At 42.6% G+C, this 23,260-nt stretch overlaps 2 protein-coding genes across 6 annotated transcripts in view; one reads left to right on the forward strand and one right to left on the reverse strand.

The window, feature by feature from the left end:
• Positions 1 to 23,260, forward strand: part of RALGPS1 (Ral GEF with PH domain and SH3 binding motif 1) — a 765,778-nt gene that overhangs the window by 365,399 nt on the left and 377,119 nt on the right. The window lies entirely within an intron of this gene.
• ANGPTL2 (angiopoietin like 2) overlaps positions 1 to 23,260 on the reverse strand; it is a 66,115-nt gene that overhangs the window by 16,426 nt on the left and 26,429 nt on the right. The window contains exon 2 of the mRNA XM_040324226.1: positions 15,049 to 15,914. Within this exon, the coding sequence (XP_040180160.1) occupies positions 15,049 to 15,862 (814 nt within the window). The 5' untranslated portion in view covers positions 15,863 to 15,914. The remainder of the gene's footprint in view (positions 1 to 15,048; positions 15,915 to 23,260) is intronic.

Below are 23,260 nucleotides of genomic sequence, written 5' to 3' on the forward strand. Positions count from 1 at the left end.
AAACTAAACTTGTCAGTACAGATAAGTAAATTAGTCCATTGGAATTCAATACATTGATGAAAATTGGGTAGGTTTACAAATGTCCCCATTTCTGCTTAAAATGTGTGCAACCACCTGTCAAATAAATCAGAAAGCCACATCAGGTTCCTTACTCTGGCCAGAGGACAACAAATATCTGATCCTGCAAAATGGATCGCAAGTATGAATTGGGCGGATCACTGATGGAGTTGGTTCCAGTCATTTAGTTTCTTTCTCAGGTGTGCAGATGCTTGAAATAGCTTGCAGCTTCTGTCCAGTAGTGTAAACTTCTACTGTTTAATTTCAGTGATTGTTCAAGTTGCTAGAAAGGCCATAAATGTGTGAAGAGGCAGAGGGGTAATTCTCCCTGACTCTAGCATCACTTCTGCAAGATAGGCAGTTGAGGCCTTTTTTTCCAGGATGGAAACCATGGCCAGATAATGACCAATTATTCCCTTAAGTGCCCATTCATCCGCTGTGGTGCACTTAACTCATGCTTGTGGCATTGCACATAAGTGTGCATTCCTTTAGGGCAGCCCAAAGACTGTGTACAACCTTTTTGTAGTGCAGTACAGTAGTGACTCACTGTGCGGCAGTAAAAGTGTGCTGGGAAAGTGCACTGGGTTCCCTTTCAGAATGAAGCACACTGACTGTAATGTGCATTACTGTAAGCTACATGTTGTTGCAACACACTTGCGTCAGTAGGGTCTTTGTCAACCATAGTGAGACACAAACTGACACTCATATAGCCAAGGATTAAATTAAATTGTCTGAACCACATAGCCCAAAAGAAAGAAAATCATAAATCTAGAATCAAATTAAAGGCATAAGAAAAAGACTGCAACTGCTCCAAGTCCTAAACATATTCCTTTGATCCCCCTCCACACTGGTGCTGGCATTAGGAGCACATCCAGCTCAGCACAAATGATGAAAAATTAGGCGGACAAAGCCACACTTCCATGAAGTCTCATCGTGAGTTCCACCCTAAGCCACTTGTCAGAGGGGCACAGGGCATAGGTTGAGGCTGATTTACTAAAACTGGAGAGTGCAAAATCTGGTGCAGTTGTGCATGGTAGCCAATCAGCTTCTAACTTCAGCTTGTTGAGATAAGTTTTGACAAAAATTCTGCAGGCTGGTTTCTATGCAGTGCTGCACAAGGTTTTGCACTCTCCAGATATTAGTAAATCAACCCTTTTGTCCAAAGTCAACTTCTTTGAACGTCAAGGGAGTGTGGCTTTTCCTTCATTTTTACTTAAGAGATGAGAACTTTTTTTTTGCTATATAATATACCGTCATAACCATTATGCAGGTTAAGGACTTTGCCCCTTTTTGCGATTCAGCACTGCATCGCTTTAACTGACAATTGCGCAGTCGTGCAACGTGACTCCCAAACAAAATTGGTGTCCATTTTTCCCCACAAATAGAGCTTTCTTTTGGTGGTATTTGATCACCTCTGCGGTTTTTATTTTTTGCGCTATAAACAAAAATAGAGCGACAATTTTGAAAAAAATGCAATATTTTTTACTTTTTGCTATAATAAATATCCCCCACAAATATATATAAAAAAAGTTTTTTTCCCTCAGTTTAGGCCGATACGTATTTTTCTACATATTTTTGGTAAAAAAAAAAACCGCAATAAGCGTTTATCGATTGGTTTGCGCAAAATTTATAGCGTTTACAAAATAGGTGATAGTTTTATTGCATTTTTATTAATAATTTTTATTTTTTACTACTAATGGCAGCGATCATCGATTTTTTTTGTGACTGCGACATTATGGTGGACACATCGGACAATTTTGACACATTTTTGGTACCATTGTCATTTTCACAGCAAAAAGTGCTATGAAAATGCATTGTTTACTATGAAAATTACAATTGCAGTTTAGGAGTTAACCACTAGGCCACTAGACCTATTGCAGGACACCGGCGGCGATCGGGTTTGCGGGTCCCGTGGTCACGGAGCTTAGGACCACGCTCGCGACCCTACGGCTGGGCTTAAAGAGACACGTACAGGTACGTGATTGTGCCCAGCCGTGCCATTCTACCAACGTGTATCGGCGTGAAGGGATCCTTAAGTGGTTAAAGAGGAATTCATGCTAATGCCATGTAACTGCAGGAAAAACTGCCAATGCTTGACTCGGAACCCTTACCAAATAAGCCATGTGATGGAAAGCAGCACAAGACTTTCAAAAGTACCAAAACTAAATGGCTTGGAAAAGCATATATTGTGAAGCGGGCAAATCTTTATGGAGATTTAAAATGAATTACACATCAGGGACCTGGGTTTTATAATTATAGCCCTAGACACATTGATCTTCATTCTTTAGTAGAAAAGTCTCTAAAGCCCTCTACACATGATCGGTTTGTCTGATGAAATTAGACTGATGGACTGTTTTCATCGGACAAACCAATCGTGTGTGGGCCCCATTGGTTTGTTTTCCATCTGTGAAAAAAAATAGAACATGTTTTAAATTTTTCCTATGGATAAAAAAACGATAGAAAAATGCGATCGTCTGTATGGAGCTCCATCGGTCAAAAATCCACGCATGCTCAGAATGAATTCGACGCATGCTTGAAATAATTTAACTTCATTTTTTTGGCTCGTTGTAGTGTTGTACGTCACCGCGTTTGGACACGATCGGATTTTTGACTGATGGTGTGTAGGCAAGACTGACGAAAGTCGGCTTCATCGGATATCCGACGAAAAAATCCATCAGATTAGATTCCATCAGATATCCGATTGTATGTACGAGGCTTTAGGAATAAGCTATACAACTAATTCTAGGGTGTTGGAGACAACATGATTGCTTTTTGCTGCTGAAGGTCTAGGGTGGAAAAGAAGACCCAAAGTTCTGAGCAGCCCACTCTTAAAGTGGATGTAAACCCCATTAATGAAATCTGACCTAGGCACATATATCTGTAGTGTTTACTTATCTCTCTCCAGAGCACGAAGTCCCATGTCTTTTTGCTGCTCCATTCCTCTGTTATCAGCATGATAACTTCTGACAAGTTCTCCGATGCAGGAGATAAAAGCAGCTGGAAATTTGTGTCGGGGTGGGTGCCTAGAGATAGATTAGCAGAGAGCTGGTCTAGTAACAGCACTGCTCTGCATGTTTCTTCATTCCTCTCTGGAAGAAGGGGGGTGTGTACCTTTCCTCCAATCAGCAGTCACAAAGTGTACACCAAGACTCCACACTTTCTAATCAGTGTAAAAAGCTGATGACTGCAGATATACAAATGCAACTTATGTAGGCATATTTGTTTCATCTCTGTGTATCATCTGAGGCTGTTCACTTCACTGGGTATATGTGAGGGTTTACATCCACTTTTGACATGACAGAAACATTTTTAATGCTGAAAAGAAGTCCCCAGTACAGTGACAGAGTGCTTGAAAACCTTAACCACTTCCCGACGGCCGTACGACTTTGTACGGCCGCAGGGTGGTTCTACTTCTCTGAGTGGCCGTCTTTATACGGCCTCCTCTCCTCCTGGCCACTGGGGGGCGCGCCACATCACTGGGATGCCGATGCGCGTGCCTGGCGGCCGCGATGTCCACCAGGCTCCCGCGATCGGCGGTTACAGAGACAAGGATGTGGATCTGTGTGTGTAAACACACAGATCCACGTCCTGTCGGGGAGAGAGGAGACCGATCTGTGTCTCTTGTACATAGGGACATAGATCGGTCACCTCCCCCAGTCACCCCCCTTCCCCCACAGTTAGTAACACTCACTAAGGTACACATTTAACCCCTCCCTCACCCCCTAGTGTTAACCCCTTCAATGCCAGTCACATTTATACTGTAATTAGTGCATATTTATAGCACTGATCGCAGTATAAATGTGAATGGTGGCAAAAATGTGTCAAAAGTGTCCGATGTGTCCGCCATAATGTCGCAGTACCGATAAAAATCGCAGATCGCCGCCATTACTAGTAAAAAAAAAATAATAATTCTGTCCCCTATTTTTGTAGGCGCTATAACTTTTGCGCAAACCATTCGCTTATTGCGAATTTTTTTTTTTTTTACCAAAAATATGTAAAATACGTATCGGCCTAGAAAAAAAAATTGAGCTATTTATTTTTTAGCAACAAGTAAAAAATATTTATTTATTTTTTCAAAATTGTCGCTCTCTTTTTGTTTATAGCGCAAAAAATAAAAACCGCAGAGGTGATCAAATACCACCAAAAGAAAGCTCTATTTGTGGGGAAAAAAAGGACGTTAATTTTGTTTGGGAGCCACGTCGCACGACCGCGCAATTGTCAGTTAAAGCGACGCAGTGCCGAATCGCAAAAAGTCCTCTGGTCAGGAAGGGGGTTTAAGTGCCCAGTAAGGAAGTGGTTAAAGCTAAATTATTGGCGGAAAAAAATAAACTTCAATGATTGATTGTATTTGTTAGTTAAAGACTGTTAAATTTATTTTTTAAAGCATCTAGTATAAAGCTGGCTATACACCTTGAGGTTTTATTTCATTCAACCAGTTGTTGAGCTCAGATCCCCACAACCACACAAGTGATGTGGATGCAGGGATCTCTACTTGATTAAGCTCCAGGGGTGGGGTAAAACATATTGGAGTTGTGCTCTGCATGAATCGAGCTGAGGCTGTTTTTTTTTTTTGTTTTTTTTATGTTAATATATGTATTAGTAGTTTGCAAAATTGCATACAAAAAAACATAATCTGGAACATTGAAATCCCATATATCAAAACAATATTAAAGTTTAAAAAAAATTAAATGTTTCCAACGTTTTGAAAGTCAATATCTTACCACCCATTCATAAGAGGCATCTATACTTAAATTACCATTGCTTCATTTAGGTAAGAATCTGTTCAAATGTTCATAACAAAAGAAAGGCCGAGCTAAGTCTGGTTTTATTTGCCACTCGGGCTAGGTGAGGTGTGCTACAGTCGGGCTACCTTGTTCTGTTTTGCATGATGCAGGAATCTCACCTGCAGCACTATTGTATTCTTACAGTGGGGACACCCTCTCCACCAGAATATGTAGATCAGTGCTGCAGCTATCGACTGCAAGCACTGGTTTTCCGGCCATTAGTCATTAGACTAACTTATATTGAAACCGACAGTGGTACACACACACAGCAAATTTGTCCAGTTCCTGCTGAACTGGACACATTTTGGATCCATGTATACCTCTCTTGAGTACCTGCGTTTGCATTGGTATCAGCCTCTTGAAATTCAGCGTACAGAAGAACTTAGACTGGGAAAGTGTGTAAATCCAAATAAAGAGCCATGTATTTGTGTTGTATTGCTAACCAGAGACATGCTGATATGAGGCAGAGAGATGTGTTTATCAGTTGGCTGCATCTCCTACACCAGGGGTCTTCAAACTATGGCCCTCCAGCTGTTCAGAAACTACAATTCCCATCATGCCTAGTCATGTCTGTGAATGACAGAGTTTTACAATGCCTCATGGGATGTGTAGTTCCGGAACAGCTGGAGGGCCGTAGTTTGAGGATCCCTGTCCTACACTGTTCAGTCACAGGCTGTGGCAGTGAAAAGACCTATTTGTGTTACCTTATTGCAGTACAGAAAAGTCAGGTCTCCAGGTTGGATGTGTAAATCGCATAAACGAATAGACGGATATACATGGTGGATGCTGGTAATTTGGACAAAGTAGACAAGAATTTTTTTAGACACAACATTTTAAAAACTGCTGTTTAGCCTAGAGGTGGCTGTTCTGCTAATCCTTATGCTGCCTCAAAATCGTTTTTATGACGTTCGACATCACGCAGCTTTTTTGGTAGGTGTTGAGTAAAGCTTTGCTGCATGTTGTAACTGCAGGAGAAGCCAAAGTCTTTATTCTGATCTCAATTTCATCTATTTACTGGATTTTGAATCGCTATTGGCTGCGACCTTTATATATGTTTTGGCTGTCAGGTTTGTGAAAACACATGTTTGCGTGTGGTCCCCGGCAAGAGGTCAGAGAGCCGGGTGTGCCAGCGACTGGAGTTGTGTTTCTATAGACATAGGACAACAAATAAATAGCACTACCAGTGCAAAAAAACAATGAAGCAAAGACAGAACATTGTACAGCCAGGTCAGTATAATAACAGAGGTTCCCAGGAGGTTACGCAAATGGTTCCATTCCTCATCTTAACTGGAAATACTTCACCAAGCTTTCCATCTGTCTGACTTTAAAGCAATAGTCTACTCAGACATTAACGTTATGTATATAAGCTTATTTCCAGGGCACAGCCCTAAATATCTACAAGTTTCAAAATTTCCTGTTCTGTTTTTTCTTTTTGTCCAAGCAAGCAAAGTGGGCACTGGTGAGTTCCTTGGTTTTAAGCATTTCTCTCTTTAATTTGCATAGAGGTTGTACAGTACAGAATCCTATGACAGGACAATAAAGACATGCTCCTTAATCAATATAAACAACATTTTTTTTTTTTAAGCATAAAGTTAAACTGGGCTGTGTTCTGTTTTCTGGATTGTTTTAGCAGCTCACTGACTGTACCTGTGGCCTGTTTCATTCCAAAATGAATATATAAGACATTTAATAACTTTGCTTAGAAAAACAACATTATGTGAAAAAACATTAGTGCCCCAGTGTGCTAACAGGTACTGAAGCAGAAATATGAGTGTTTGCAGCTGTATGTGGCCATTCCTCCTACTTGGCATGCCAGTAGGTCTGAACCAGCAATACATTTCATGCAGCAGTGGGGCTTTCTCTGCTCAACTTTATTTTGCCAGTCATCCTAGTGCATTGGAAAGGTAGCCTCATTTGGGAGGGTGGTGGATACGACATTTACATTACAGCTGTTCTGACATCCGTCAATATGCTACTTTCAAGCTGGTCACGATTCCTGTGAATCTTTGAAAGCTGAACTGTGACTGGCCCTGCTACTACTCTGGAAGTTGAAGGAACTAGGTGGAAAAAAAGTTGCGCCTGCAGCTGATTGTTTTGGTATTCTGACAACTGGGTGGTGCCTGACAAACTCATTCTCCTGAGGAAGCCATAAGTGTGGCGAAACATATGTAGAGAGATTTTCATAGTCTGCACATCTATCAATTGTACAGTAATACTGGATGTATTTCTAATATCTTTCAATACATTTATTTTTGTATATACTTTTGTGTTGTCGCACCTTTAAAATCCCATTTCTACCTCCATATAAATTCTTCAAAACAAGGGATGTGATGCCAATCAATGTAGTTGACGAGTTAACAATTCTTTCCCTTGAGGGTGCTGTATTCAGTTTTTCTAAGCGTTACTAAAATTGTTACTGGGCACAGTGGCCTCAGTTTGGCGGGACTCTACTCAGGAATATAGAAAGGACCCAGAACTGAGAATCCATATAATCCAAAGAGAATGCCAAACAAATGTCCAAGAATCCAAGGTCTTCAATGAAAAAATGAAGCCATAATATCCAGCTCATTTTGGGGGCCAAACACATTTCCCCTTCATTAGGGCTAAGCAGAGCTTTTTTTTCTCAGAAAATAGGTGCAGGAACTCAACCACGACCCATTCAGATTTCACAAACAGTAGAAGGGTCATTAAATACCAGAATTGCATTACATACAGAGTGCAGAGTTCAGGGGGGTTACAAAGCTGTCACTTGTAAACACAGAAACCAGACTTCTGTGATTACAAGTGATTGTGGTGAGCAGGCACCAAAAGGTCTGAGCCAGAGGTGGTGGAACTGAGTTCCCCCTGAAAAAAAGCCCTGGGGCTAAGGCATTTTTGACTGTGCTGTATTGACTCGGCTAAACCGCAGATGGATCTGCACTGTAATTTACTGCTTAGAAGGCAGGTTAAGCCAGTGTAACCTACCCTCCTGAATCTGTTGAATGTTTGGTGCTCATTGGATTGAATGTATGAGAATACAATAGCTGGCAATGGGAGATTTGTCCATCCTTGCTGTTAAGTTTGGATGGGGTAAATTCTTTGGATTTCACGCATTCCGTCCACTGTGCTGAGCAAGAGAAATGTTTACTTGTATAAGTATCTTTAGTTTCACCATTATTTATAGAAAAGTTTCAGAGATTTTAGGAGATATGCTTTGAACATGCTGAGGATATGTGGAAGTGTGACTACACTCAAACAACATCTGTGCACATGTAATTAGATGTTGGAGGCACAGAAACCCAATATAGTTAAGTTTATTCACGGTAATGGTTGAAGTTTTTTGAGTTGATAACACTTATATGATCTGGCCATGTTAGAAACAACAGTGTTTATTTTGTAACCTGGCTGATGCTGAGCCCTTTGATATCTGGGAGTCAGTTCCTGTACAGTTTGCTGCAGAGTGCTGACTGGGCAGAATGTTGACTGACAACCATGTTTTGCCTTGAGGATTTCATTAATGGCAGGAACGTTCTTCACTGACCCCGGCAACAGACACTATGTCCCCTGCAGTGCGCTAAAACACTGAAACCCTGCTGGGTCGATTTCCGTTTTCCTCCCCAGGGTTTTGCACAGTTCACATTGATCATTATAATGCCTGTTGAAACAGATCAAGAAAACAAGGCAGTATAATGGCGATCTAAGTCCTGGAAGCACAGTGGGCTGTAGAGGGAGACACCAAGGGGCTTCTGGCCATCAAGGAGTTTAGAAGATACAAATGCTTGAGGTTTGGCCATATGAAATACTAAAATATTCTGTGCTAGCTGATTATTATAAGCAATAGAATAGTTCTGACCACGATTAGCTTTATACTTGTTTTTTAGCAGGTTGTCTTTGCAAAATTCTTTTTTTTTTTTCAGGGCAAAGAGACTGTGTTTTTTAAAATTCATTGGCTTAGAAACCACAGGCAAACGTAAAATACCATTTAATGTGTAAAGCAGCCGTCAAAATTTCCTCAAGGCTGCTCGCATTTGGCGAGTGGAATTTAGTGAAGGGCGAGTGAGGAGCAGTGGTAGCCTGGGCTGACAGTTTCCTGGCTGAACGCTTCTGGCAGAAGCAGTGTGGCCATCAAACCGGTCTGGATGGGGGACTCCCTGCCCCCCAGACCACTCTGTCCTGTAAAAAAAATGCCAGTAAATATGTCAGGAGGATCTGCCAGCTGGATTGCGCAGAGTGGGAATTACATGGTGTATATGAATAGCCTTGCTGTCAAACAAAGTCTCGCCTCCTGGACCATCATTGGACCAGTGTGCTGTCCATTAGAGTGACTGGTCTAAGAGGCGGGACTTCATTTGACAGTGTGGCTATTCATATACAAGATGTGTCTCAGCGGGAGATCCACGCTCTGTGCGATCTTGCCGTCATATCCTCCCGATTCCTCCCTGCTGCACTTTTGAGCAATGATATGCTGCATTGATGGGCATTTATATGCTGCATTGATGGGCAATGGTAGGCTGCATTGATGGGCAACGACAGGCTGCACTGATGGGCAATGACAGGCTGCACTGATGGGCAATGACAGGCTGCACTGATGGGCAATGACAGGCTGCACTGATGGGCAATAATAAACTGCATTGATGATAAATGACATGCTACAATTATGGGCACTGATATGCTGCAATGATGGGCTGCACTGATGGGCAATGATGGGCTGCACTGATGGGCAATGATGGGCTGCACTGATGGGCAATGATAGGCTGCACTGATGGGTACGGGTATTTTGCACTGATATGCAACAATGATGCGCAATGATATGCTGCAATGATGTGCAATGATACGCACTCTTAAGCTGCCCTGATGTGGCTACACTGATGGGGCTGCACTGGTGGCCCCTGTTGAGGCTGCACTAATGGGCACTGATGATGCTGCACTGATAAGGCAGCATTGGTATGCTGCACTGATGGGACTGCACTGATGAGGCTGCACTGATGAGTACTGATATGCTTTATGTTAATATTATTAAAGTTGTTAAATATTTTTGGAACTAAATTCTGTATAAAACATTTAAAGTGGATGTAAACCCACTCTCATCCTTTTTAAACTACTGCCATAGTGCTGATCTATAAGGATATAGATGCCTCCTGCATGTATCCTTACCTGTCAAATGTTTCCCTTCTGTCTGTTATAAGAACTGAAAAACTGCAGATTCTGTGGGTGGATCTGTTGTCTGGAGCTCTGTGGGTGGAGTTGTGATGTCAGTAAACTCCATGCCCACCTCTACACTACCCTTACACTAAATTCTGCTATGATCACTAACATCCAGTCAAAATCCAGAAAAGTAACCACATGGGGGTGGGAAATAAAAAATAATGCCTTTCTCCAGGCTAGTGCATGAGATATGTAAATAACCTGTCATTCACAGCAAGGGGGCGGAACGGACTAAGGGTTTTCTCTGTAAGTCCGTTTCATTTCGCTGAACAATAAAAGAGGATTGCTCAGAGCTGGATTAACTCTGTGTGGCAAGACTGGGCACAGATGATAGGAAATCTTATACTCTACATTGTGACATCAAAACATTTAACTACCGTATTTATCGGCGTATACCGCAAACTTTTTTGCCCTGAAAATCAGGGCAAAATCGTGGGTGCGCGATATACGCCGATACCCGCTTCCCGCGCTTAGTTTGAATGCCTGCGCCGACATATACCGAGCGCAGTACACTCGGGTACATTCGGCCGAGCGTGGCCGAATATACCCGAGTGTACTGCGCTCGGTATATGTCGGCGGAGGCTTCAAACTGAGCACAGGAAGCGGGGATTCGACACGGAGACCGCGCGGGGGAAGCCGGGAGGACACCACCGAGGCCGCAGACGGACGCTGGACCGGACGAGGCCGCTGATGGACGCCGGGCAAGACACCAAAACTGTAAGTAGCAAAATGTAATGAAATGTTTTTTTACAGGATTTTAGGGTCAACATTAGGGGTGCGCGCTATACGCCGATAAATACGGTACAATTTTCGGGTTTACATCCACTTTGACAGTGTAATTTCATGAGATAATTTGCGAGGGTGTGTTTAGAGGTGGGACAGGGTAGAGGTTGGGTGGGGTACCTGGTGGTGAGTAATACTAATTTATATTGGCCAATCAGAAATCTGCTTCCACTAGTGTGACCAGACTGTTAGACTCCTGTATTCTTTACAGAATATTACATAATTCCAGAATTGTAGTTGATGTCATCCCTTCCTGCCCTGCTGAAGATGTCTGGCATGGCAAAGATTCCTGGTAGAGCTGTTATTTCTGGACTGCTCTGCCCATGGTAATTTTATCACAGATGTAAAATGTTTACGAATATAAGGTCGAATTATTGTGAAGAGGTGTAATTTTTTTCTGTCCGTGTACCCTGAGATTATAAAAAAATTGGTTTATGGTTTAGCTGGAAATGTTGGGAATCTAACTTAATACTTATAGTACCAAAACTTAGTGGTTAGCATTTCTGCCTTGCTGTACTAAGGTCACTGGTTTGAATCCAAACTACCTGCATGGACTTTGCATGTTCTCCCTGTGCTTGCGTAGATTTCCTTCAGGTACTTTAGTTTCTTCCCACATTCAAAAGCCATGCTGGTAGGTTCAAAGGCTCCAGCGGAAATTGGCCCTAATATTTGTATGTAAGGCATTGGAGATAGGGACCTTGGATTATAAGCTTCTTGAAGGCAGAGACAGTTGTGTATGTGCAAAGCTCTGTGTAAACAGTTGGCACTATATAAATACAGGTAATACAAAAAAAAAATAGATACTGTGGCAGAGTGAGGCTCTGTCCCAATGAAGATGGGATTAAAGTGGACACAGAGGGCTAGATTCAGAAAGCCCGGCGTATTTTTCTGCTGGCGTAACGTATCTCAGATATGTTACGCCGCCGTAACTTAGGGCGCAAGTTCCGTATTCATAAAGAACTTGCGCCCTAAGTTACGGCGGTGTAGCGTATGAGGTCCGGCGTAAGCCCGCCTAATTCAAATGTGGATGATGTGGGCGTGTTTTATTAAAATTTAGTGTGACCCCACATTTTTGACGTTTTTTACGAACGGCGCATGCGCCGTTCGTGAAAGAATCCTAGTGCGCATGCTCAAAATTACGCCACAAATCGTCAATGCTTTAGATGTGAACATAACTTACGTACAGCCCTATTCACGAACGACTGACACCCTGCAACAACGATCGCCGCGATGCGCGCCCCCGGGGGCGCGCAGCGGGTCAATATCCTGAGGACGTCATTTGACGTCCACTCAGGATATTGAAACCACTTTGCCGCTGTCAATCTGTCATTGGCGGGCGGCAAGTGGTTAAAACAGAAAACTGCTCTGGCAGTTTTCTCAGGTTTTTTTATCTCTACAAGGGGCTCTGTAGCTTGGAGATTCCTCAGAGATATGGATGGGACGGGATCTCCAACCCTGTTTACAGATCCTATGGATAGCCTGCAGGGTGTGTGCCCAGGTGCACACAGCTCATAATGAAGGGCTGGTGAGAGTTAGAAGTGAGAGGAAGGTGGAGTTGGAGCAGTGGCTGCTTGTGAGCATCTCTGTGTGAAGATAGATGCTATGTGCGTCCAAGAAGCTCAAAGCTGTGTGCATTGAAGGGCTACAAGCTGTGTGCGACCAAGAAGCCAGAAGCTGTGTGTATTGAGGGGCTTGAAGCTGTGTGCGTTTAAGGAGCCCAAAGACTGTACGCATCCAAGACTGTTGGACTGGAAGATCTGGTTGTTTAAGGTACCAGTGCTGTTGAAGAGTAGCCAGGTGGGCTAGTATTTTCAGTTACTTTCTGAACAACGTTTAAACCCCTGCGTGGGACTCCTGAGTGGACTTTTGTTTTTTTCCTTATTTAATAAACGTGGGCTACCAGGCCCTTAACAATATATGCGTGTTTGGTGTAGACTCACTACACAAAAATGCATCTACCACAAGAGCTAACAACCCCCAATATCACAATACTTTGTGATGAACTCTTCTCCATCCACTAAGGCCGGCCATAGACAGTTTGAACTTTCACTGGTTCAGCAGGAACTGGCCAAGATTCGAACCATACATGGGCAGGCTGAATGTACCAAGTTGATTGGTCGATCAACTTGGGTACAACCAGGCTTCCTGGATTTTACTTGCGATTATCTCTAGCGGCTGCTATAGCCACTAGCAATAATCACTGTCTTCACCTGGCAGAAACGGCTTCCCCCACGCTCCCGCCAGGAGAAGACAATGTCTCAGCAGAAGGGATTCCCCTGTCTGTGTTAATGTGGGAATCATGCAAAAAAAGCCATGTAACCTGTGGTTGCAGGAAAGAAATTTGCACCGTCTGTGGAATGCCTAACTTTCCTTTCTTTAAACCCTTTACAACCACGTTTTGCTACAGGTAAGCCTACCCATTATCTCCTGTATTTGCATGTGCTGATGTTATCAGCACATGCAAACTAGAGAAATGGCACGTATGTGCCGTTGCTTCAGTGTGTGCCGTTACCGGCGGCTCCCACGCAAATGCGTGGGAGTGACATCATCGCAGCTCTGGCCAATCAGTGCCGGAGCCCGCAATACCCGGAAGTAACTCTGGGAGAGATTTCGCCGGCCGGAGGGTATGTTGTGCATACTGGCTCATTATGCCTTTGTCTTGCAGGGTTTACTTTTATTTATTTTTTTACAAGCGTATGTTTAAAAAATAAATACAGATCCTGGTCCTTTAAAGCAGATTAAACAGCACAGTGGTTGTGCTGTGTAATCTGCCCCCCTCTAAATTGTAAAAGAAAAATGAATCTGCCACTTCTTGTGTGTCCTTTCTAAACAGACCACGATAACAGGGCTGTTCCACCCCGATCACATTGGTCAAAGTGCGTCCCTCTGTCATACGCTGCCTTGCTCTGCTCTCCCCCCCCCCCTTTCTGCCTGTCAGCGCCCTCTGTCTCTCCCCCCCCCCCCCCGCCACTATTATTGGAAATTTAAAAACCGAAAATTGTCACTGCCAGCCTCAGAGGCTGTGTATTGTGTTGTATGGTTTACAGACCGCTATCTAATTCTCTTTGCTAAAAATACACTCTATCTCCCATCTCCTGAAATACTCTGTACTGCTCGAGAATTGGCCAACATTTCAGAGTGGCTCGACAAAATTTGATCTTTCAATGGAAGATTATCTGCATTTCTGGAGTACTCTTTTCCTTCCTGCTATCTAATGGTTTTGTCCTGAAATACTTTGTTGCTGGAGGACTCTGCTCGTTCTGCCGTTTGAATCTCCTGTGCTGAAATATTCATATTTTGCCTCTTATTTTGGAGAACTATTTTCCTTCTGCTTTCTAACTTTTCTCTCCTGAATACTTTGTGCTACTAAAGTTTTCTTCTGCTTCCATTATGGAGAAAGAAAGGCAATTTTCATTTTTCTCTGATAGATGTTCACATCCTGTGCCAGTTATGTTAAGTGTTTATTGGAATGCATTGTAAAAATGAAAGACTTCGGGAAGCTTTACTTTCCATGCAGTGGTCAACTTCCTACTGTCTGTAATATTCCATACTAACTGCAGTTCTCCTTTAATCCCCTGTCCAAGAGTGAATATTTCTGCCAACACATTTGGATGGTGTTCAGAAGCTGGCAGCTCCCTCAGACATTAATTATGTGTCCCAATTAATTGAAATTTCCATCCAGCTCTTTGCAAGCCACGTCTGTCTTGTCGGTAACCTCAGACATGCGCCATGCCCCTGCCTTTCTTGCAGTGATAATGGAAAATTATAAATATGCAGAGGAGTCCTGCTTGAATAACCATTTACATAAACATGTTAGTAGAATTTCTTTCTGCCAGACAATGTTACAAATGTTTAACCATTTCAAGGGTTCTGGATTTGTAACTTCCATACCTGTCTAAATTAGGTCATCATGGAACCGTCTGCAGGGGATGCCATATCAAGGGCTAGTGCTTTGAGAGAGACTTTGAAATGTGCTGGCAGCACATGGTATATTTGAACCCTTGCTGCAGCAAATATGTCCTGGCAACCTGGCTGCATTAAAGGTAATAAATAAGATGGGTTCAATTGGGCTTTAGCTATATATGAATTGCATACTATGAGGGACAACTAGAATATTTGACAATTTGTAAAGAAGATTGGTAAGCTTTTATTTTAAAGAATTGTAAATACTTTACACTGCAAATGCAAAGTTATTTTGTAATAGGCTGCTTTTGCCATTATTCCAATATGGTTTACTTACCGGATGGCTTGTCTGTAGATGTTGGGATGCTGGTGACGGAGGGCATAGTTGGCAGAGGAGGTGGGAGGACCTTCAAGTTTTGGTCTCCTTGAATCTCATTAGTGGAAATTTGATTGATGCGGTTGTAATTGGGTGTTTGATATACCCGGTTGGGCTGTTGTGGAGGTTGTGGTATCGGCTTTGACTGAGGTACCTTCTGGCACTGTTCTTCCAGCTGTGAAATCACAATAGACTGGTTGCTTGCCAATGAGGCCAAGTGCTGATATTTGTGTTCCAGATCTTTGTACTTGTTTGTCAACTGTAGCATCTCTGTTGTTTGGTTTAGAACTTTGTTCTCTAGCTGTGAGAGCTCCAGCGCATTGTCCCGTTTCCTGATAATTTCATGCAGTAGTTGCATGTACAGCTGGGTGACCCTGGAGTTCATGTTCCGGCTCTCTTTTCGCAAGAGCTTAACCTCATTAACAATACCACCGTCCACCTCCACAAGTTGCTGCAACGTTTCAATTTGCCTTTTTTGTTTCAAAAGTTCTGTATTGAGGAGTTCGATCTCCTGCTTGTGGATCCGACTTTCGTACACGGTCTCTTGCTCTTTGGAATTTACACAAATGGCCCCCGTGACTTTCTGTTGCGGCACAATGAACGTGTAGCTGCATTTGTCGGATGATTCTGCTGCTCGCCGCTCCCTGTTGGCATAAATAAATTCTTGTTCTGTCCCATCACTGTTTTGAAACTCTTGCGCACTGCCGCCATATGTAATTTCTGTGAGCACAAGTATTAACAAAATGATACCACCCAGGAGTTGCATGGTCCACATAATACGTATAGACAGGACTTATAAATTACTTTTTGCCCTCTTCTTTGGACGTCTAGAAATAATAACAAATAAAAAAAATCAATTTGATTGTATAGTACTACACTATTACGGCAAGAAGTGAGCAAGATACTTAACACCATAAAATCTTAGAAACTTCAACTTTGAATGTACCTTTATCTGGAGGATGCATTGGGTCTGTTGTGGTCCTGTGGTGCTTTTAGGCTTCATGCATACAGGGAGTTAAAAAAAAAAAAAAAACGAGCTGCAAAACCAGTACTGATGGCAGGAAAAAGTAGCTGTGAAAACACGCTTTTAGAAGCGATTTTTCATTTGTGTTAATGCGCGTTTAGTTGCATTAGCCTTAAGCAGCGGGTTCTCTGCCCTCTTCTGTTTTCCACTCCCAAATCCAATTACTACAGCTTATAAGCGCTTGACCCAGCTTAATGCTGTATATAACGTTAATGTGCATTTAGCCGTGTCAGGCGTTTTCACAGCTGTAACACTGCTGCTCCAGTACGTGCTGTTTTTTTTTTTTTTTTTTTTGGTCAGCTTGAAAAAGCCTATATACAACTCCTAAAAGCCTGTTTGTGCAGGAGAGGCGTTTTAAGTTTTGAAAAAAAAAAACACAAAAAAAACGCCTGACGCTCCTAAAAGCAGCAGGAAAAACACCCTGTTTGCATGAGGCCTTAAAGGTTTCTTTATCAGTTAACAAACTTATCTATTCAAAAACGTTATTTAAACAGCAGTAACAGAATACTGGATAGCAACAGAGTGGTGCAGCCAACACAAACTTCGAAATTCTTGGAACTAACCTGGAATAAAAAAGTGCCATTGTAAATACTCAGTTCAGCCATTATTCCTTACCACACAGGTAACAAGGTGGATACACAATTGGGATGGCTAGATAATCAACCTTTTAGACAAAAGCCATAAAAACAATCTGCCAGCTGCAGCACCAAATATTGAGGTGTGTGGATCCCCTCACAATGACAATTATTTGTAGCAAAATTGTAAATATCCTCAAAAACAGGCTTTTAATTTCTAAAGCCCAATTTCAGCCAGTACTTTTCCTTTCGTTTTTAGACAATAAAAAAATGTTTTTGTAGTTGTCTCTGTTGGGGAGATATGCTTACACTTTGGAGTGTATTTATTTAAAAAAATCATCCTTCAGATTGGTTCTGTGCGAATGGAGGCAAAATTAAAGTTGGACTGCAGCCTAACACTAGCTAAGCTTAAAAATGTTCCCTCCACCCTATCCTGCCTAAAAGCTCCGGCTCCCCTGTGTTGGTGAGCAGCAGCTGCAGAGGAGCAATTAGACCGCCAAAATCGGCTGGGGCATGAGTGTTGTCACAGCTCCTGGAATTCCCAGATGTTGCCAAGTTCTCCCTTCTTTCCCTTGCAGCCGCTGCTCAATGACGGGGTCATGTGACCAGACTGGACTAAAAAAAAAAGTAAGTATACACATCTTTTTCTTTCTTTCTTTCTTTTTTTTTATTTTTTTTTACACAGGGTAGGCAACATAGGCAGCAGAATGGGGAGGGTGCATTTTTAAGTATAGTTAGTGTTAGGCTTAAATATGTGTTTTCTTCATTTGCTATAATCTGTATAAATTAATGACATTTGACCTGGAGAAAAATAAGGAATGTACGTATTTTATTCACTTCAGTAAAAATATCTTTGGTGTACAAGCACTTTCAAAAGCAAATGTTTCTCATTCCTCCTGTTTAATAATATCCACCAATAAAATCTTATTGGTTAATTGTCTTGCAGCTTGTGAAACAAATTTGTCATCCTAATTCCTGTTCTTAGAGAAATATGCATGAAATGGACTGGATAAACCCCCTTGGACTTTATAGGCAGAAAAGTGTAATTAGAGTATTAGTTTAAAAGGCAGTGACGCCACTTTTATTGCTACAAAACATGGTCAAATGGGCAAACATAGCCCTACAAATCTTTAAAACAATGTATACAAAATAATTGGAGAGTAAATGTACACCGTTTGAAATTACATAGTATAATTAAACCCAATGGTATCAAGTATATCCATGTACTGTCGGAGTCATACTGTGGTCAGTCCATATAGGTTTCTTGAATATCCCAACATGTTTCGGAAATACTAATATGAATTCCTTCTTGAGGGGAGTTTATATGCTGGGTGATTGTTTTCTCCTTTCTGAAATACAAACATAGTTGCTAATAGTCACTTTGCAATACATAGTGTAAGGAAAAGGGGGGTTAGAACTGTGCCATGGCACCCAGACTTCGTGTGTTATAAAGTCAATTGAATAAAGTGGACGTCGGGATTTTAATGAAGAAAGTCAAATAAAATTCTCCAGGGATTCCACGATCATATAAATGGGATGGTGAATCCCACCCAGATGGTCCACACTTGTTCCGTATGAAACTAGACTGCCAGAGTTATGAGCAGCTTACCAGATCATTGGTTTAAAACAGCAGTCGACTGTGACCCAGCCGCGGCCTTTGAGGGGAGGAGGGGGGGGGAGACCCACTTCCTAGATGTATCACTCACTCCCCAGAGATTAACAGAGGCACAGAGTCAATGAGAGAGGGTCCACCGTGATTCACAGCACGCTATGTGTGAAATCCCACCACCGATAATAGAAGCAGCTTACCAGAACTCCAATCATAAACCACAGTCGGCTATGACCCAGCCGCGGCCTTTGGGGAGATCCCACTCCCTGACTGAGAACACCACTTGCACCCTCGATAGTAAACAATGGTGTCACCGCACAAAAAAGAAAACGGCAAACATAGCGTAACTCCGTGGGATAAGTTATTTAATAAAAACAGTAGATCCCATTGATAACGTCGAATGACGAAACGCGTCTGGGAGGACGTGCGGTGACGTCATTATGTTTTGGAGTAAGGGCTTTGCTCTGTTACATGCCGGCCGGCAATTTCAAAAGCTATTTGTGATTACTACTTAATGTGAGTAACCCTTTTATTGTTCTACTGTTTTTATTAAATAACTTATCCCACGGAGTTACGCTATGTTTGCCGTTTTCTTTTTTGTGCGGTGACACCATTGTTTACTATCGAGGGTGCAAGTGGTGTTCTCAGTCAGGGAGTGGGATCTCCCCAAAGGCCGCGGCTGGGTCATAGCCGACTGTGGTTTATGATTGGAGTTCTGGTAAGCTGCTTCTATTATCGGTGGTGGGATTTCACACATAGCGTGCTGTGAATCACGGTGGACCCTCTCTCATTGACTCTGTGCCTCTGTTAATCTCTGGGGAGTGAGTGATACATCTAGGAAGTGGGTCTCCCCCCCCCCCCCCCCTCCTCCCCTCAAAGGCCGCGGCTGGGTCACAGTCGACTGCTGTTTTAAACCAATGATCTGGTAAGCTGCTCATAACTCTGGCAGTCTAGTTTCATACGGAACAAGTGTGGACCATCTGGGTGGGATTCACCATCCCATTTATATGATCGTGGAATCCCTGGAGAATTTTATTTGACTTTCTTCATTAAAATCCCGACGTCCACTTTATTCAATTGACTTTATAACACACGAAGTCTGGGTGCCATGGCGCAGTTCTAACCCCCCTTTTCCTTGTTCTAATATTTTGTGCTTTGGCACCAGAACTGCTGCCTTCCCTATTGTTCATATATATATTTCCTTGATTTATATATTTCTTGTGGTATATTAATTTATGTGCATTAATGTTTTAGCTGGATAAGCGCAATTTTTATTTTTATAATACATAGTGTAAGCAGGACTATTGATTTCTTACAGTCATTTACAATATATTCATATCTGATTAAATACTCACATACTACAATGTACAACACATATGTACGGAACAAGCATATGGATCGATTGAAAAATCCAATATGGCTGAAATAGTCTGCACAGACCCACCAGGTGAAAAAATGTACACCCTGGATGAGCCAAAGCAATACATCTACAAGAAGCGCCCTATGGACTACACCAGCAATCATGGTGACAGGATCTGAAACCAAAAATGGTATACTGAACTAAGTATAATGAAAATTGTAATTATATAGGCGTATAGCACAACATAGTATTTGGCAAAATGGAAAAGGGGACATAGACCAAGCAAAGTTCCCTTATAAGTCACTTTACCTTCAATCAAACTAGTGCATGTATATGTCCGTATTGGCAGTACTCAAGCCGTGAGCAGACCTGCTGAGTATTCAGAACTATATATACATATATTCCCACTAGGGGAGCCATTCCTCAGATGAGAGGGGTGCTATACATTTGGCACCAAACTCGGCTAATAGAGCAGTTGGAGCCATAACCAGGGCAGTTTTCAGATTCATCGGCACGTGGCGTAGCCCGGCCCACGAGGGGCGGGATGGCGTCACGCACCCACACATCGCCGGCGAAAGGAAACCTTCACAATGGCAACGGATGGCGCGATGGAGGCACCTAGGAGCTCCTCCCCATTATGGGGCTGTGGAGAAAACCGGGTACAGGAAGCACCAGGGCTGGTAGGCATGCTCTATTATGGAGAGGAGCTCGTCTGTGCCTCCATTGCACCCTCCGTTGCCGTGATGGTGGTTTCCTTTAGCCAGCGACGTGCTGGCAAGTGCCGTCATCCTGCCCCTCAGGGAGGGCTTACACTGCGTGCCGATGCATCAGAGAACCGCCCTGGTTACTGGTGACTCCAGCTGCTCCATTAGCAGTGTTTTCCATCAAACGTCCAGCACCCCTCCCATCTGAGGATTATCTCTCTTAATGGGAATATATGTATATATAGTTCTGAATACTCGGCAGGTCTGCTCTCGACTCCAGCATTGCCAATCACCAGTTTAATTGACAGTAAATTAACTTATGGATAAGGGCTCTTTGCTTAGTCTATGTCCCCTTTTCCATTTTGTCAAATACTATGTTGTGCTATACGCCTATACAATTAATTTTTTTTCTCCTGGTGGGTCTGTGCAGACTATTTCAACCGTATTGGATTTTTCAATCGATTCATATGCTTGTTCTGTACATATGTTTGTACACTTTTTTTTGTGAGTATTTAATCAGCTATGAATATATTGTAAATTACTGTATGAAATCAATAGTCCTGCTTACACTGTGTATTGCAATGTGACTATTGGCAACTATGTTTGTATTTCATAAAGGAGAAAACAATCGCCTAGAATATAAACCTCCCTGAAGAAGGAATATATATTAGTAATTACGAAACGTTGGAATATTCAAGAAACCTATTCGGACTGACTACAGTATGACTCTGGCGCTATATGGGTATACTTGATACCATTGGGTTTGATTATACCAGGGCTCGACAAATCCCGGTCGCCATGGCGACTAGAAATAGCGTCCTGGCGAGTGGGGTCTTGGCTGGGAAGGTGGGCATGGGCAAAAAAAAATATTTGTTCCATAGGACCGACGCTCTGAGCTCTAGCCCGAAGCCTCGGCCTCGCCTAAAACATCCTGCTCGCCGCGATCCTGGGAAAAGGCCGCGGGCAGGATGTTTTAGGCAAGGTTTTGGCCTAGTCTGCAGAGCGCCGGTCCTAAGTGTTTAGACGGGGCCGCAACTTTGGCCTAGTCCGCGGCCTTTTCCCAGGATCGCGGCGGACTAGGCCGCAGCCGCAGCCTCACCTAAAAACTTAGGACCGGCGCTCCGCGGACTAGGCCGAAGCCGCGGCCTCGCCTAAAACATCCTGCCCGCATCTCGCCGCGATCCTGGGAAAAGGGCGCGAGCGGCATCAGGCCGGATGCCGCTTGCGGCCTTTTCCCAGGATAGCGGCGAGCTGCAGGCAGGATGTTTTAGGCGAGGCCGCGGCTTCGGCCTAGTCCGCAGAGCACGGTCCTATGGAATGTAATGTACAATTAAGAAAAGAAAAAAATCCAAACCCGGTAGTATCAAGTGTTAATGCAAAGGAATTCGGAACTCAGCAACCCTACTTGGCAGTGCATGCATAAAAATATCACCACACCAGAATTAGACATTTAATGTAAAATATATAATAAAAAGTCTTTGAACAGTATTAATTTCAAGGGTGCCTTCTACAATCCTCCTTTGTCAGAATTAAAATGCATTTATATATACTACAGTCTCAAAGCTCCTTTTTCTTGGTTGTATTGCAATGTCTTCTGCCCTGGCACAGCATGCATACTTACTGTTAACCATCCTCGGACAATTAAGAGTTCTACCTGGCGACAAACTTTTACCCTTTAAAATCTCCATAGGCGACGTTTAAAAAATTCTACAGGTTGCATGTTTTGAGTTTATAGAGGAGGTCTAGGGCTAGAATTATTGCTCTCGCTCTACCAATCGCGGCGATACCTCACCTGTGTGGTTTGAATACCATTTACATATGCGGTCGCTACTCACATATGCGTTTGCTTCTGCGCGCGAGCTTGGCGCACGTTTGCTGGCTCCTAGATTCCAAGAAAATTTGTCAAACCCTGGATTATACTAACTGTGTACATTTACTCTCCAATTATTTTGTATACATTGTTTTAATATCTGTAGAGCTATGTTTGCCCATTTGATCATGTTTTGTACCAATAAAAGGGGCGTCACTGCCTTTTAAACTAAGCTTACCTCTAATTACACGTTTCTGCCTTTCAAGTCCAAGGGGGTTATTTCAGTTCATTTCATGCATATTTCTCTATGCTAAAAGCTGTGATGTCAAAACAAAATAATAAGTTGAACTTTACTAAGTGCAAAACAAATAATGTCATATATAAAAATAGATATGAACCCCTAATCATGTGGAAAACACATATCTTGTATCTCGTCAATCATAAATTTCTATACCTCAAAAAATTAGGAAACATTTTAAAAATGCTTCTGTCAAGTTTTTTTTAATTTCACTTTATCTTTCTAAGAGGTACACAAAGAGCCTTCATTGCTGTCCTCTCCACAGTCACAGGGTGATCATTCCTTCCCTTTTAACGAAGAATTACATGGACATTTTCAGATCCTTCACTGGGACTTTTGTCCAATCTATGTCTTGTCATGTCCCAAAAGCTATTACTGCAATAAATTTACATTGTTTATTGCCTATTGACTTGCCACTATGCTTACCACAGTAGCTAGGCCACTGTCTGGTCTCTTGCAGGCCTGCCAATGTACCTCTCATATGGTAAATGTTTAAACTTTATAGCAGATCCAACCTGATGGGTTATACCACCATGTATTACACATCAATGTATCACTACACCACACATGGTGCTTGAATGTTATATCGTTTTTCATAACCTGGACATTCTAAAGCCTTGGGATGAATAATAAAAAAAATAAAAACGTAGGTCTCTGTACCAAATAACAATGTAGTACAGAAATCTCCCCCACTGTGACATTGTGTTTTGGCAGGGAGTCTGCCCCCCGCCAGAACACACCCGTCGGTGCTCGCAACCATTTGCTGCAAGTTCTGATTGGTTGGTTTTCCAGC

The sequence above is a fragment of the Rana temporaria genome, chromosome 9, assembly GCF_905171775.1.
Source record: "Rana temporaria chromosome 9, aRanTem1.1, whole genome shotgun sequence".
Classification (NCBI taxonomy): Eukaryota; Metazoa; Chordata; class Amphibia; order Anura; family Ranidae; genus Rana; species Rana temporaria.